The 16,615-nt window shown below is 39.3% G+C and overlaps 2 protein-coding genes across 3 annotated transcripts; one reads left to right on the top strand and one right to left on the bottom strand.

Moving 5' to 3' along the window:
- The first annotated feature begins 3,122 nt into the window (after positions 1-3,122).
- Positions 3,123-7,472, top strand: LOC306972069 (tumor susceptibility gene 101 protein-like). 2 transcript variants are annotated; one of them, XM_079568528.1, is made up of 10 exons: positions 3,125-3,423; positions 3,834-3,921; positions 3,997-4,062; positions 4,695-4,858; positions 4,951-5,077; positions 5,511-5,568; positions 5,741-5,835; positions 6,661-6,863; positions 6,940-7,179; positions 7,263-7,469. In XM_079568528.1, exons 1-10 carry the CDS (start codon positions 3,382-3,384, stop codon positions 7,350-7,352), a joined length of 1,173 nt encoding a protein of 390 aa, XP_079424654.1. In that variant the 5' UTR covers positions 3,125-3,381; the 3' UTR covers positions 7,353-7,469. The 2 variants fall into 2 exon arrangements, with proteins under 2 accessions (XP_079424653.1, XP_079424654.1); XM_079568527.1 differs by having other exon boundaries at positions 3,123-3,423; positions 3,834-4,062; positions 7,263-7,472.
- An 815-nt stretch (positions 7,473-8,287) lies between these two features.
- ldha (lactate dehydrogenase A4) lies at positions 8,288-12,815 on the bottom strand. The gene is made up of 8 exons (XM_079568534.1): positions 12,752-12,815; positions 11,309-11,434; positions 10,469-10,586; positions 10,226-10,399; positions 9,969-10,142; positions 9,741-9,858; positions 9,330-9,453; positions 8,288-9,256 (listed from the first exon to the last, which is right to left on the bottom strand). Exons 2-8 carry the CDS (start codon positions 11,432-11,434, stop codon positions 9,092-9,094), a joined length of 999 nt encoding a protein of 332 aa, XP_079424660.1. The 5' UTR covers positions 12,752-12,815; the 3' UTR covers positions 8,288-9,091.
- Between the last annotated feature and the right edge of the window lie 3,800 nt (positions 12,816-16,615).

Here is a 16,615-nt window from a genome sequence, read left to right as displayed (position 1 = left end):
ATGACAGTGCTCTTTCTTTAGGAGTAGCCTGCTGAATGCAATTGTGGCAGAAAAAAAATAACGCTTAAATTCATATTCGTCAGAAATGAATGTCTTTGAGCAGTTCAACTTCCCACACTTTTCTCACAGTCTGGTGAATCTACACGACTAACGCCTTAAAAATAGATGTGAGAATAAAGCATTGTCTGTTCGCTGAAGTGTGGTTTGTTTCCAAATGTATAATAATACAAATGGTTGTGAAATTTCTGAAGTACCGTGACGTTACGTTACGTAACGTGTCAATAATTGTTAAATAATTGTTGAAAATATGTTAACATTTGGATATAGTCCGGGAGCCAGACCCCCTCCTCAGGCACATGCTATCCTTTCCAAACTAGTATCTTTCAATAGAGTATATCTTGGGTCATTACCAGTGGGGCCCCCCCATTGCAACTCGGCCCCGTTCGGCTGTGGGACCCCAAAAACCACTTTAACGGGAAAGGCTTCAGACGGAACTTTGTGATTCTATCCAAAGTAGTGCTGTGGTCACATACAGACTCACAGATTAATGAAATTTAGAACAAAGAAAGCTGACATGATGAGGGACAAAGGAATATGACAGTTTTAGGCTTTAGCTTTTTCTTTTTCCATATATTAAACAATATATCTACAAAAATGCTAAATAAATGTCATATACATAAGAAAAGCACTTCACAAATGAGTGCATTATTGTCTTTTGTGTTTATCTTTACCTTTTCAAATGTAAATAGAAAACTGCCCCAACTCATTAGCTTCACATTAAGCCCAAGATGAGCTCAGTACCTCTAACGGATCACCAGCTATAACAGAAAATGTGTTCCATGTTCCCTTTATGCTTGTACTTAACTGCCTTGAATGTTGATGTTTTTTTTACAGTTAACTGTAGCCTACATTTAGTCAATGTAATTTTTCAAAACTGTATTGCTATGAAATACAAACAGAAATACTAAGTACTTTTTTTTGGTATTCTGACCAGATGTATCAAATGTAAACCATTTTAATACATATATATAAACTTAAGTCATCATGGTTCCATGTTTGTTGTTTTTACCATAACTTGGTGGGCTGCATGTTGTTTTAAGGCCATCTGATTTGCATCATATACAATGCCCCATTGGCCTACAGTCATAAAGGAGGTTAGATATTAAATCAAGACTGCACACAACACTGCGCGAGTCATACTTTCTCACACACAAGCGTAGGACATTTTGAGCTTGAACAATGTCGTCTAAAGAGAAAATTAGAAAAATGCTGCCAAAGGTGAGCTACATAAATTATCTTATTGGTTATTGTGAACAGATTTATGAAGTGAATTTCTTGTTTTGTAGACTTACATTCGAAGGCTTGTTGCTGATGACATAGATGCAGCAATAAGGCATTTTAAGAACCTTGCACCTGCTATGGATAATTATGGCGAGTTTATTTATTTTTTACATTTAAAGTATAAACCAATATCAACTAGTCTATTTGAACTACTTTTCTATTAAACTGTGTGCAGTTTACAATGATGGAACCACAAAGAATTTGATGTGTCTCTCGGGAACCATTTCTGCCATGTTTAATGGTGAGTATTGTAAAGCAACTGACATATGACTGTCTTTATTGACCTAAGTGGGAAACTACTTGAACCTAATGTCCGTAACACAGCATGAAGATAATGATACAAATATTATGTCTTGTGTTTAGGGAATAGTTACAACATACCAGTGTCAGTTTGGCTTGACGAGAGCTATCCACAAAGTGCTCCTATTGTTTACATCCAGCCAACCAGAGAAATGATGATTATTAAAAGATCATTTGTGTCCAGTAATGGGGAAGTCCAGCTGCCGTATCTAGAAGAGTGGAAACAAGTAAGATTCATAAAATGTGTGGCATATACACCATTTTTATTATATCTAGAGGGGAATGTTTACGTCACTAAAGGTTTTCTACTTGTGAGTTCTCTGGATTTGAGTAAGGTACTATATTGTATTGTCAAGGACCAACACAGTACAAGTAGAATAGTGTCCTTGCATTTATAATTGGTGTAGTGGGCAGAGTAGTAGTAAGTAGTAATACAGTATTAGTTACACAAGCAGTGTGCAATGCAGTTAGAAGTTGACTGTTGTAGAAGGTGCAGCATAACTAGTGCCAGTGGTAGTTGTTGCAGTCACGGTAGTTGACCTTTGGAAAAGGTTAAAGTTCAGTTCAAGAAGTTTATCCATTTTTGCTTGTTTGCTTGTTTTTTACATAATTGTCCCCACCACACATCCCAGGGGGAGTGTGATCTTGTCAGCTTACTGCAGGTGATGGCTGCCATGTTTGGGGAGTGTCCTCCTGTTTGTATGAAGCCATATCTTGAGCCCGAACAAGCACCATGTAGGTATCAAAGAAGAAGAAGTACAGCAAACCTGTAAAAAGGCATATTTGCATGATGAGTTAAAATAACAATGTGAACTTTTCAGGTTGGCTACAGTTCCACAAAGAGCATGACATTTATTCCAAACCAGATGGGAGCTCATATCTGTCTGTGCCTAAAGATGACGGTCAACCTTTCAATCCAGATAATGAAACCAACTGCTGAGTTAATAAAGGTTTATTTGTGTATATTTTGAGTAAATAAGCACCTTATTTGATGCTGTGAGTGTTATGGAACTGATATTATGATTTATATGTTTCCAATCATACAGTCAGTAGGCTACCCTGTTCAAGTTATAGCCTACTTCCTTCTCATCATGGCCTATACTTTGTATAATGTTAATAAAAAACATGCATGATATAACACTAAATATTATTTGTTTTTAGTAGTAGCAGTGTATTATTTGTGCACTTTCATTCTTAATTTACATCGTCACATCATAATGACAACTCAAAAGAAGTAGTCTGAAGCAAGAAAGCTTATTAGTACCTACCAAGTTCAGTACAGTTTATATAAGTATTTCGTATAAACTTAAACAGCCTGAACAGTGTCGTGTTCAATCCAAAACAGAGATAGGCCTGAAGGAGTTCTTGGCCCGTCAGCATCATAGAAGCCAGTGGTACTATTAGGCATAATGTGGCCTTCTACCGTATCAGCTGTGCAGAACTGTATCGGATGTGACGTAACAGTTCACCGGAAGCCGTCAAAGGGATTGCGGAAACGCCTGTTGTTGACGATCGGAGATTTTTCGCGGATCGTCGTAGCTTCTATGTTTGGCTTTTAATGAAATTACATTTTAGAACAGTGGTATAGGACGTAAACGCCAACACAAACTCAATATAAAGTCCCTCATCGTTGCCGACCCGAAGCTGGGCTAGCAGCAGTTAGCCTAGCATTGCTAGTCAGTTTGCGTGAGCTAGCTTTTAATTTGATCAGGAAAATACATCAAAAACACATTTAGAACCATGGCTGTCGTCAACGAGGGCGCCTTGAAGAAAATGCTTAAGGTAATTCAAACCTCAATAATGTGGTGCTTTTTTATGGACCTCTGTTGAGCTTTCCCGACATCAGGCTAACTTTCCTTTAGCTTTATGCAAACAAAAAAGGACGAGCCATTTCCTGGCAAAACAATAACGAAAAGAAGAGTTTTATTGCTAATCTTCGTTTCACCACACATCTCCAGTACTATACTGAATATAAGTACATTTCCATTGTAAAATTAAATGTGAGTGCCATTTAGACATAATATCTGTTGTCTACATTATACGTTGGTTTAGACGGTTGTTAAAATGTATTATACCTTAACTGCAATTAATTGTGCTACGAATGGGTGGCAAGTGGGTAAAATAATCTAAAAAATAACCCTACTGCGGCTGCTATAGTATGCTGATGTTCACTGTCTTTTTCGTATGTACAGCAATATAAATACAGAGACCTGACAGTTCGTGAGATTACCAATGTCATATCCCAGTACAAGGACCTGAAGCCTGTCATGGACGCATATGGTATGACACGTCACACAGCATCTATGCCTTTTGCATTTATGTATTCTTGTTCTAACATTATCTTGTGCTTTACAGTTTTTAATGATGGCTCTTCGAGAGATCTCATGAGTTTGACTGGCACAGTTCCCGTGAGTTACAGAGGTATGGCAAGTTTTCCATTGATTACAGCCGAAAAGATAAGATAAGTCTTTATTGTCCGAAGCTAGACTGAGCCGGACAATACTATGAACTCATGAACTATACATTGCTTTAAAAAAAAAAAAATGTTAATTAAAGTTCAATCAGACCTAATTCATATTCATTTTTTTCAACTGTGTTACAGCTGAACAGAATCATTTGGAGATTGAACTGTTTTATTTAACTCACCCACTTTTGAAATTAGTTCACCACCTTTAAAAATGGCCTGTATATCAGGGCTGCACAATATACTGCAAAAAATATAGTGTGTCATTATCCGTATCACAAGTGGCCACAACGTGTCGCAAAAACACCAGAGTGTCTTTGCAAACTCAACCCAAAAAACACAATGCATTGTACTATAAATGTGTCACACTTACGTTTTGGATATAATTTTCCTAATTTAGTTCCATAATTTTAGCCTTGTTTTGGGACTGACATCATTTTGACATAATTTGCTGAAAAATAAATTACCTGCAATTTTTGTTGAATGGAACAAATCGAGTTCAAATAGTTTAGTGAAGTGTTGCAATAATATCATGCCAATTATGCAAATGCAAATTCTAAATGTTTGTTTTTCCCACTTTTCCTTGCAGGTAATGTCTATAACATCCCAGTGTGTTTGTGGTTGCTCGACACATATCCCTACAATCCTCCCATTTGCTTTGTCAAACCCACGAGTGCAATGATGATCAAAACTGGAAAGCACATTGACGCCAATGGCAAGATCTATCTGCCGTATCTACATGAGTGGAAGCATGTAAGTTCATTGAGTTAAGTTATTTTAAAATCATGTCTGTTTATTTAGTATTTCTGGCTAAAAGAAGAAACTGATTGGAACTTTTTCTGCAGCCTCAGTCAGACCTGTATGGGCTGATCCAGGTGATGATTGTTGTGTTTGGAGAGGAGCCTCCAGTGTTTTCACGTCCCACCACACAGGCTCCATATCAGGCCTTTCAAGCTGCTGGACCTCCTAACCGTGAGTTGAATAAAGGATTAGCCTGGATTGTCTCGAGCGTTGAGTAAAGAATACCTTATCTCGCGCCTCTTTCATAAAAGGAATATTGTGAAATGTCAAACTTTATAGCAATGCTATTGTATTTTGCAACCAGTGTGCGCTCAACAAAAGCTGTTGTATGGATTTTTATGGGGCTTAAGGGTGGACTTTTATAACATTGTGAGTCACATGTGATACACAATTATATGTCATTTGGATGAAGCTTAGATTACAATTTCAAAAATATCTAGAAACAGGAGCAGGACGACTTGGCTAGAGTTAGAAATATTTTTAGAAGCCATTTTGATGTCATTAGCTCAACACTAGATGGTGCTAGCGCTACAGTTTCCAACCCAGTGAGAAAGTACAAAAAGTGCTCTTATCATCTTAACTTTTTTCATTATTTTGCTCTTAGCTTCTTACATGCCTGGAATGCCTGCAGTCTCAGCTTATGGCCCCAATCCTAACCCAGGGTAAGAGGTTTGCCAAGCCTTTATTAAACAAAGTTTGTCAAAAGGATGTTTGCTTGTCTGATAGCAGAGAAAGAGTTTCTCAATGAATGGTTTTGTAACATTTACTGCAGTGAAGATGATGAAGTTAGAAAATGAATACAGTGTGTTTATTTTGTCATCACACTGTTTGCAGAGGCTATCCGGCTTACCAGTACCCAGGAGGAAACTCATATCCAGCCTCTGCTGGCCAGGGACATTACCCCACTCAGACCCCTGTCTCAACTGTCGGTATGTGTTCAAGTTTAATCAATGTGATTGTTTTAAAGGCATGGACTGTAATGAAACAAGCAACGGTTATACAAGTCATATGATGATACACCTTTTTCAAACCTCCTGGTCTTTAGATGACCCGTTCCAACTGCTGACCTTCAGAGTGAAACATTATGAACCCCTGTTTGACTTGTGCTCTGAGGAGCAAATGAAAGGTCATTGGTGTAATAAGAGTTGGGTGCATAAAGGTCAAAGGGGAGAAAGGCATAGGGCTCACTGTGCACCCAGCACTTCCAAAGTGCAGAGAGAATTATATTTAGATCTGTTACAGTGGCAGCACAAAGACGAACACATCATGGGCTTTCATTGATGCACTATTTAAATCCGAGGTCGAGCTATTTCCTTACTTCAGCAGGGTGTACAGTAATTAATTTACGCACTGGTCATTTATTTTCCTTTAATCCTTATGCTGGTTTACAATCTCAGCATATATGCTCCTGAATGTGATGAATTTAGCAACCGACTAGAAAAAAGTTTGATACATTCATTATCTAACCTCCCATTTACTTTTTGTCGCTAGTTTGTCTATTAGCCATCCAGTCACCAATTGAATTTGGATGCTTTTACTTTGGATATCTTTTCTGTCCCTTTTTAAACCAAGATTAAAGACTCATCTTTTCAAACTTGCTTTTAATACTTAGAGCACACTGAATTGTGTCTAGGTTGTAATTATTTGGTGTTTTTAAAATGTGTTTTATCTTTCTGTGAAGCACTTTGGTCCTCCTGGTTTTGCTGTAGAGTGCTATATAAATAAACTTTGATTGATTGATTGATTGTTTTTAGGCCCAAACAGAGATGGTACTATTGGGGAGGACACTATTCGTGCATCTTTGATCTCTGCTGTGAGTGACAAGCTTCGCTGGAGGATGAAGGAGGAAATGGACAGAGCTCAGGCAGAACTAGATGCTCTGAAAAGAACAGAAGAGGATCTAAAGAAAGGCCACCAAAAACTTGAAGAGATGGTGTCAAGACTTGACCAGGAAGTGGTAAGCATGTTCTCTCTATTGGTTTACTTTTGTTGCCTTTACCTGTATGTCACACATTTGTGATTCATTCTTCTAGGCTGAAGTGGACAGAAACATTGAGCTGCTGAAGAGAAAGGATGAAGAGTTGACAGAGGCCTTGGAGAAGATGGAGAACCAGTCGGAAAACAATGACATTGATGATGTCATTGTGCCCACTGCTCCACTGTACAAACAGATCCTTAACCTGTATGCAGAAGAAAACGCCATTGAGGACACAATCTTCTACCTGGGAGAGGCACTGCGCAGAGGCGTCATAGACCTGGAAGTTTTCCTCAAGGTACCATATCTTTATCTTATAAGTCTTAGCTGCTTTTTTTGTGCAATGTCATCTTGGCTGACTGTTTTTCTTCTCTCTTGCAGCACGTTAGACTTCTGTCCAGAAAGCAGTTCCAGCTCCGTGCCCTCATGCAGAAGGCCAGAAAGACAGCTGGCCTCAGTGACCTCTACTGACCCGTATTAACAAAAACACTTTTGTTAAGATCTTTATTCTTTTTGAGGTATTGGGGAATTTTACATAGCATCGCAATTTTGTAATCCTGACAGTGAAAGTAGATCTTGTTAAATGGTGCAGTTAGTTGACTATTTTATCAATTTCCTATGCAGGTAGTAGGGTCATAATTGATCCCAAAAAAAATCTGACTATTTTGTGAAAACATGAACTGTCTGGTCATGCATAAAAGGCAGTAAGGGAAAGAACAAACATTCTGAATCTAAACTGGTAAAGGTTTTGCTTGTCCAATGTTTATGGCACAGAGAGAACAACTTGTAGAATAAAAGTAGGCTCTCCATCAATATTCTGATCAGGGGTTTAAGGCTGTGAAATAAACTCACATTCTGATGTCTTTTTTTAATCAGGCCGTGTCCAGGGACGTTTTTGTTTATAGTCCTTCACTGTTTAATGGTCACTTGTTTCCTCCCTTTATGTGATCTGATCTCGGTGGTTGGTTGTCACTTGCACCTATAGGTTGTCCAAAGTCTCTTTGCCAGTGAGTTAAGTTAAACCATGTATATACACAAGATAAACTTTTTTTTTCCTATTTTCTGCTACTTTGCTCTTCCTTTGTGAAATAGTAGGGGGTTTGTGAAGGTACAAATCAAATGTATTATTAATCCAGACATTAACGTTTATTTTTTAGCCTTCTACTAAATGCACTTTGAACTACATATGAAAGAGTTTTTTTGTTTTACTTTCTGACAACCACATCATTTCTCTACATTTATGTAAATCAAATAAATTCTGTTATAAATCATACTGGCTCAGTTGTTTAATAGAACTAAAATCATTAACTATCTAATCAGGTTCAATACACAGCAACCACTCGCCAGTGGACTGAGGGCAGCCGAGTCAGCCGCTCTGTCACATACAAAGAGACAAAGGCAGGTCCTGTTATCCTGGCAGATTTATTTGATGTCACAGCAAAATCATAATGCTCAGCTGCCACCACAGATACAGATTCTCCATTTGATCCAGTGAAAAATAGATTTAATGTGACGTTGAAACATAAATAGAGCTCAGTATAAACAAATAAATACCATCACCTTTGGCGATATTTCACCAGAGTTGGTTGGACAAGATTAACTCCGGAGGTTTATGATGCACACAAATCTGACCTGATTCTTTCCCATTGGATCTCTGTTTATCTCTTGTTACATTTTTCACTAAATCATCCTTGAGTATGTATGGTAGTATAGCTATATCAGTGCACTTAAGGTAGACTTTAAGTAATTACCTCTAGATCTCACTGCCACAGAGTGCTTGGGCATCACTGGTACTGTCCCAGTGATGCAGCGCTTTATGGAGGTGCAGAAGATGCCTTTCTCATAGAGAATGGAATGTCACTATTATGTGGCAGGTAAAAACAAAACAGAGATTACCAATGGAAATGACCAACTGGCAACACCCACATAATACACAGAAATACAATCTACAAGCTTGGAGTGCAGCAACAGTACAGTAACTTACAGTAACTTACTTATACAGTACACGGAGAAAGCCTCTTTAGGTTTAGTTCATTTCAGTCATGGCAAGAGAAAATGTACTAACATGGACACAACATGGAGTAACGCTCATAAATATTAGACTAAATATAGCTTAGTCACAAACCCTTGACCTTTTGATAAATCAGGTCCAATGTGGCTGTTACATGGTCAGACAGCGGACACTGTAGTATGTGAGGAGGAGGAACCCCTCACAGAGTGAGCTCCTTCTGCACCCCCCACAATGTTTCCGCACTCTTCCTCAGCTGCTGCTCCTCTTCGGCCTTCAGGGTCATGTTGACAACATCAGTAAGTCCACTGTTCCCCAGGACACAAGGCACACTCAGGAAAACCTCTTCGTTGATTCCATGCATGCCCTGATGGAGAAAAACGTGTGATTGTCTGTACCACTTTAAAAAGATACTTTTGGGAAGAATTCAATGTCTTTACCTGGACCAGGGTGGACACGGGCTGCACTTTGTGCAGATTCTTCACAATGCTTTCAACCAGGTCAGCCACAGAAAGACCAATGGCCCAGGAGGTGTAGCCCTTCAGCTTGATAACTTCATAGGCTCTGTGAAACAGGCAGAAATACGTCATGGTTTTAAAAGATATCCATGTAAGCCATCCTACATGAAAAATGAAGGCAAAATAGAATAAAGTAACAGGCAGGTTTGGCAGTCTGCCAGTCTTGGATCACAGCTTGTGTCAAATTCCTCACTAGGGTAGGTCGACTACTGTATGTGCCAATTGTATTCTACTGGCAATAGCAACCAGACTTGGTTTAATGTTTAATGGAACTCGGGGATCTGAGCTACAAATACACTAAAATAATAATTGTTGACAATATCCTCAACTCACCCATCAACTACCATCTTGTGAACGCTTTTCCAGTTCTCGGTATCAGCCTCTCCACCCATATTTGGGTTCAGTGTTTGAAGTGACACTCCTGCCACATTAACTCCACTCCAGACGGGCACTAAAACATAAATGTGCATCAGTTACATAACCTTGCTCTATTTTAACATGTGTACTATCAAATCCAAAGGAACAAGTGCAGCAATTTGTTAAGCGGTGATGGATACATACCACTGGAGTCTCCGTGTTCTCCGATAATCCAGCCATGACAGCTGGAAGGGTGGAGGTGGAGCTTCTCTGCCATGAGGTGGCGGAAACGAGCAGAATCCAGGTTTGTTCCAGAGCCAATGACACGGTTACGAGGGAAGCCGCTCAACTTCCACGCCACGTAAGTCAGGATGTCCACTATTAACAGGAGACATTTGTTAATTAGAGCATTGTTTGAGATCAATGCAGCAAGCAAAACTTTTCGATGTGTTGAGTCTTACCTGGGTTGGAGACCACCATGAGAATGCAGTTGGGGCTGTACTTGACAATGTTGGGGATGATGAACTTGAAGATGTTGACGTTGCGCTGCACCAGATTGAGGCGACTCTCGCCCTCTTGTTGGCGGGCTCCGGCAGTCACAACCACCACCTTGGAGTTGGCTGTCACACTGTAATCTGTTGAGAACACACAACATGAAATAAACGGTCAGCCTACCTTAATACTTTCATTTTATCTCAACCCACCTTTGTCAGCCACAATTTTGTGCGTCTTCAGGAAGAGGGAACCATGTTGCAAGTCCATGACCTCACCCTTGAGTTTGTCCTCCATTACATCAACCAGAGCCAGCTCATCGCACAGGTCCTGATAACAAAACACAACAGTTTATAATAAAATATAATGGGAAGTCCGTCTTCATTGTTTTCAGTATGGAATGAGGCATTTCCTGTACAATCAAAACGGAAGCGCTTGTAAAAATGCTTCATCATGGTAACAACACAAAACATGAGCATGAAATTGCCACAATTTCTTTACACTGAACCTTGGCTAGAAGATGTGAAACAAGGTGACTCTTATGACAGTCTATGAGTCTTATGACAGACCACACGTTTGCATTAGGATAATTAGCATCATGTCTTAACTTAACTTAGTATAGTGGTAAGAACTTGCTACTTCACTGTGGCAAAGAAAAAGATGACCCGACAAAGGTCAAAGCATTATAAGATAAAGAAAAAACATTTAACGTCTAAAATTTGAGTGTGCAATATTGTCTTTTTAAATTATGGTGTTAAAAATAGAAGTCTGACACTAAAAATGTTTAAATTATTATTATTCCAAATATGATTTTATACAGGTTGTACTTTTTTTTTTTTATACATCACTGACAATGAATGTAATTTCCACAGATCTACACCCCAGAAGTCATGCACATCACTATGACATTACTGTAGGCCGATCAGTGAAGATTAACTTAAAATTTAGATGAGTTTAGTAGCCAGATTCCTACATTAAAAGGAAAAAAAAAACTTAAATTTGCCGAGTGTAGCGGGGGAAACTTTCAGGAACTTTGCATTCTCCTCACCCACCTTCAACAGTATGCTGATAGCAGAGGCCATTCCCACCATACCAACGCCCACAACCGTCACTTTGTTCCTGCTGCCAACTGCCTCCTCCTTTGATACATGGCTGATCAACTTCTCCTTGGTGGACATCTGCAGAATAATAAAATACAAATCAACAGGTGTGTCAGAGACAGATGGAGGAGAGAGAGAGAGAGTGATGACTGTAAAGATGTAGCGGGGCTGATTTATGACACAACTGGTGGTAAGTACACAGCTGAGTCAATGCACGGTCAAAGATTTCCTTGCGTTTCCACATCTACTCCTACCCAAGAGGAAATGTGACCTTTGCGTCACCCCAATCACAAATTTCCTGTCATGTGACTTCCATATACCAGACCTATTCAGGACAGCGTGTACTTTCTAGTGCCATTTTGGTCATCTCCATAGCAACAACTCCCTGTGAAGAATTGCATCCCTGCTTCTTGTTTGTGCACGCAGGCTTCCCTTTCCATATCACGGATGGGTGCCATTTCGGTTTCCTGGCACAGCACGGCAGACGGACACATTCACTGCTGTTACATCATCAGCTAGATGGGGCCTGGTCGCAGTGAGAAAGTATCTAACCCTCAAGAGGTTATAAGCCTCTCAGTGCTATGGTATGTTAACCAGGCCAGCCATGCCTTAAGTGAGTGTATCCAATTTACTAACCCGAGTTTGTAAATGAGTAAAAGATTATTACTCTACACCCCCCCCCCCCCCCCCTTTCCTGTTGTGCCAATGAATGGGCCCCATTGTCCAGTGAAGGGGATCAATGCAGGTTTTCAGACTTGAGCGGCCGTGCCATGATGCCGTGAAACAAAGCAGGTTAAACCAATTTGCCTCTGTAGACCAGTGACTTTAGGCTGACTGAAACCTGACCACAGACTAGGCCACCACGAGCACAGCACCAACTTGCACAGTGTCAAATTCTGCCATTGCAGGCCTCAGCATCACCAAGGGCAACCAACCAAGTCATCTGTGAACCTGCACTTGTTACATCACGACATCCACGAGGCCTAGAATCACTAGAGCAAAGGAATAAAAAGGTGGTTAAAAAGCATCTAAGCTACATAGGCTGGGGGAGGGAAGAATCAATAAGTGTGTGTAATGTCCTTCAACAAGTGCCCATCTCCTAGTTTAAAACAAAAATTCTTGTAACAACAAAAAGATTGTTACCATGACATAAACTGAGGATGATAACTAAGATATTGACATAGGCACAAAATAAATAAATAATAGGCTACAATAAAATAAAAAAGGTGATGTAAGGATTATTCCATTCATTACAACCTACAGACACGCCCCTTTTCGTCCCTAAATGCGCATAGTACCAGCGGAGGATTGGGGGGAAAAAAGGCAAGATGTCCACTGTCACAAACAGTCCTATAGTGGTAACAAAAGGCTAAAATAACTGAAGAGATGCCTTACCTTGATGCTGCTGTTGTGTGATGCTGTAAAAAGACCTACAGTGGAATGTCAACGCCTGCCCGGAGCCGCGATTTCCGCAGAGTGCAGCCGTGCGGAGGGAGAGAACCTGTATTTAAACCGCCCAGCCTCCGCCTCTACGTCACAGCTGCGCGTAATGAGCCGGCGAGGCGGTGCATGCCCCGTGTCACGTCCTCCAGCTCCTGCAGCATCGAGGAACAGCCACTATGAGCCACGACCAGCCAGGCAAGCAGCATCATGTCTTCAGCGTCTCTAATTTCAACCACAGGACATTGAAGTACAAATTGTACACTTTTGTTGTGGTGTAATTGGCCTATTAATATAGTAAACCTGTAGTATTCTAGGTAGCCTATTTAGTTAGTAATATGTAGCCTGGTCACGTACGCCTCGATTTACTATACAGGAAGTGACTGTGCTCTAACCGCATGTGTGGAGGGATTTTCCTTTCCAAATTACGCACACTGAGTAATATAAGTAGGCTATACTGAGATGAATGGCCCAAGCTGTAGTGAGAAAAGAGACGTACCTACTGGCACACAATGTTGCTTTACACACCATGCTTTGATGGTATGTAAACTAGAGAGGGTGCCATTTTACGCGAGAGGATGAGAGATACTGGATTATATAACACACACGTCTGAGTTGCCTTTATCGTTTGGCTCCACCTTAAGGCCACTTGATGTAATTACAATACAAACTGGCACTTGCATAATACTGTTTTTTTTTTTTATTACCTATTATTATTAATCATAATGACACTCCCTGCTTCACCCACACCAATATTTCCTGAACTGTTGTTTTGACGTGAGCAACCTTGTTCTAGTCCCCTGACGCAACACACGTGTAACTTTTGTAAAAGTCACATTACTCACGTACTGTACTTCCAATTTAAGACAAACTAGGCAGTGAAGAGAAACTGGCATCTGAAAGTACAGACTGGAAACATCATTATTTTCCTTTTGGTGGTTGGACCAGATGTAAAACCGCTGCGTGGGCTTGCCACAGTTGCCCGTACTATACAACTTACAACACAAATTCGGCCTCTTAAAATAACCAAATCTGTGAGCATTTAAAGCAGTCCATCCAAATCAAGCTTGAATGCTCATTTTTCTAAACTCCAGAGTGAGACGAAATTACATTGTGTTTTTATTATCTAAAATGTAGGGCTATCGAAGATGAACCCTGTCTTTAGGATTTAGGTCTTTTAGGGTGTTGTGGTGCACAGAAATGCAACAAACCCAAAATGTGAGCATAGCCACTAAAATATGTTTTTGTAAATAATCATACCTAAAGAAGTTTGCCGTCCGTATCACATTTTACATTTGAAAATTCAGCTATGTGGCCAGTCATGAAAAAAAGGAAAGAGTAAAATGGACACAAGTTGACAACCTTTTCAGATGTCCTAAAACAAAGCCATTATGGGCGTGACAAAGAGCTCATCCCCTCACCTACTTTTCCATCCTCCCCCCAAAGCTGTTGCTTCTTTTCACAATTGGACAAAAGGTAAGGTGAACAATGCATGACCCAGCTGCTGCCGACACTTCTGACAGTATTTGTGCGTGCCGACCTGGTTCTTTACTTCAAACACATTGTTGCCAAAATCACAATTCCGAAGCAGATCTGCCACAAACCTGCTACTTTCTGAAGAGGGAACTAAATTGGTTCTGCATGATGAAAGTGTTAATTGAATATAATTTATAGAGTGTTCATTGTGTCGACAGATAGATTTTGTCACATCTTTTGTCAAATTAAACAAAAGACTAAATGAAGTAGGGATTAATGAAGACTCCCGATATTTTGTCCTCAAGTAAAAACTAAACCAGAATGACCAGCATGGGAAGGAAAGAGCCAAGCAGTAAATACACCTTTGGCTAATTTGGTCAATGTTTTATCAGCTAAAAAACTAAAATAGACTGAATGCAGTATCTCTTTTTGGAGCTGGTTGTGTCGCGATTACTGTAAACACACAAGGTTTTACAACTTTCTTGTTGCAACACACCACAATGTAATTTGGATTAGCAATATGGGTGCATTGTCTTCCTCAGGGAAACAACACTTGCACTTGTAAAGTTTGAACATAAAACCCGTTGTTATATGAAAATACTACCTCCGATATGCAAACCCCAAACCCACAGTTGCTACTTCAGTACAGATGTAAGGTATTGAAGAAGAAAAGAGAAGCGTACCCGAAAAAAGAGTCTTGGATTGCGTACATTTTAACATCTAACATCCAAATTCTTCTTGAGGAAGGGTCATGAAATGTAAAGTAACTGCTCACCTGCAGTCTACGATTGATAAAAAGGCTATAATTCACTTTTAATGTTTCTATGACTTTTAAACCACAATTAATTTGGAGTATTTCTCACTGACACGATTGCATTCAATTCTCTCGGTGACCCACTTTTGGCTCTGTCGATATACAGTACAATCATTTACCATTTTATTGCAAGCCCCATCCAGAAATTTCATCTAATGCCTACTTCACAACAAGGTGGTGGCTGCCATAAACCAGGGATCTACAGCCAGGTGGTCTCCAGCTGTTTCCACGTAGCTCCATAAAGACTTTCTTTTATCATCTTCCTCCCAGTGTAATTGGCAGTTTTATTATGTCATGTATTATTATTATTATTATTATTATTATTATTATTATTATTATTATTATTATTATTATTATTATTATTATTATTATTATTATTATTATTATTATTATTATTATTATTATTATTATTTAACCTGTATTATATCCGAAGTGAATACAACCTGTCTCATAAACCTTTTCATTGAGTTTTCTTTTTTTTTTCCTTCTAATGAATCACTTTAATTCATAAACAATAGCTCTTTGCTTGTTTTCTTTGGTCAACATGTTAACATAATGTAATGGAAAATATTTTGATGCTTGAAAGTTTTGTTTCAGTTATGGTATGATGTTTATTGGGGTAAACCTTATTGTTGCATTTCTCCAAAGACCTTCTTCCTGTAATCAGAAATCAATACATCCAAAAACCACAAAACTGCTACGAGCTTTATCAACTGTATGTAAAAACCCTTTGTAGGTATTGGTGTTGGAAAGGTCTCCCTGACATCCTGATGGTGTCTCCAACACATGGAAGCATCCTGTTGAACTGTAATTCTGCGCTGTAGTTCTGTTATGATCCAGGTAAGTCCATGCTGAGCCATTGGGATGTGGGGAAAGCTACCAGTCTAATGTTGATCAGCACTTGAGTGGCTGCAGAAGCTTTTGTTCTCTTGACCAAGTCCAATATTGTTGCCTTTTATGTGCTGTAGACTTTATGACTTAATGATACAGTCTATGTGAGAAACAGGTTCAGCAGGAAACGTGACATGCAAAATAATCTAATGGGAAATATTTCATGTAAACATAAAAAACAAGTTAAGTTAAATGCATTTAGAAAGTTGTATCTTTTTATAGAGAGAAAAATAAGCAAAGATTTGTCAATATAAACAAACCCGTGCGCAAGATAAGCCTCACTAATACATCATTACAAGCATAAATACTCAAAACATATGAGGTAGGCCTATGGGAGATTGATGTTGGCCGTGAAGGTTGCAGAATTGCTAGGTCACTTTGCTGTGTGTTTGCCCCAAGGCAGCTGTGGCAACAGAAGAAGTTTATCACCACCAAATGTGACTGAAGAGTGAATAATAAGACACAGGATGCCTATGTAGCTTCCTCATTTTGGACAGTTCAAGAAAGTAACAGCAGAGGGCGCTACTTGACAAGCAATAAACCTATGGCCGATGTGTAACAAGCTCCATATTTTTATTTATGTAGCTATTTCCATTATTTATACTGAATGTATGCAATGATTTCTTTGCCTAACAAAT

Source organism: Gobius niger (genome assembly GCF_951799975.1).
Source record: "Gobius niger genome assembly, chromosome: 12".
Taxonomy (NCBI): Eukaryota; Metazoa; Chordata; class Actinopteri; order Gobiiformes; family Gobiidae; genus Gobius; species Gobius niger.
The sequence above is the reverse complement of the archived record's forward strand: the minus strand, read 5'-3'. Positions and strand labels throughout refer to the sequence as shown.

What these genes read in the sequence shown, in the direction of transcription:
- LOC306972069 (XM_079568527.1), top strand. Translation starts at nt 3,382, where the DNA reads ATGGCTGTCGTCAACGAGGGCGCCTTGAAGAAAATGCTTAAG. An exon ending in AGCTGCTGGACCTCCTAACC is followed by an intron (nt 5,078 to 5,510) that starts GTGAGTTGAATA and finishes TTTTGCTCTTAG; the next exon opens with CTTCTTACATGCCTGGAATG. An exon ending in GGCCCCAATCCTAACCCAGG is followed by an intron (nt 5,569 to 5,740) that starts GTAAGAGGTTTG and finishes CACTGTTTGCAG; the next exon opens with AGGCTATCCGGCTTACCAGT.
- ldha (XM_079568534.1), bottom strand. Translation starts at nt 11,434, where the DNA reads ATGTCCACCAAGGAGAAGTTGATCAGCCATGTATCAAAGGAGGAGGCA. An exon ending in AGAACACGGAGACTCCAGTG is followed by an intron (nt 9,859 to 9,968) that starts GTATGTATCCAT and finishes TTTATGTTTTAG; the next exon opens with TGCCCGTCTGGAGTGGAGTT. An exon ending in CACAAGATGGTAGTTGATGG is followed by an intron (nt 9,454 to 9,740) that starts GTGAGTTGAGGA and finishes CCTGTTTCACAG; the next exon opens with AGCCTATGAAGTTATCAAGC.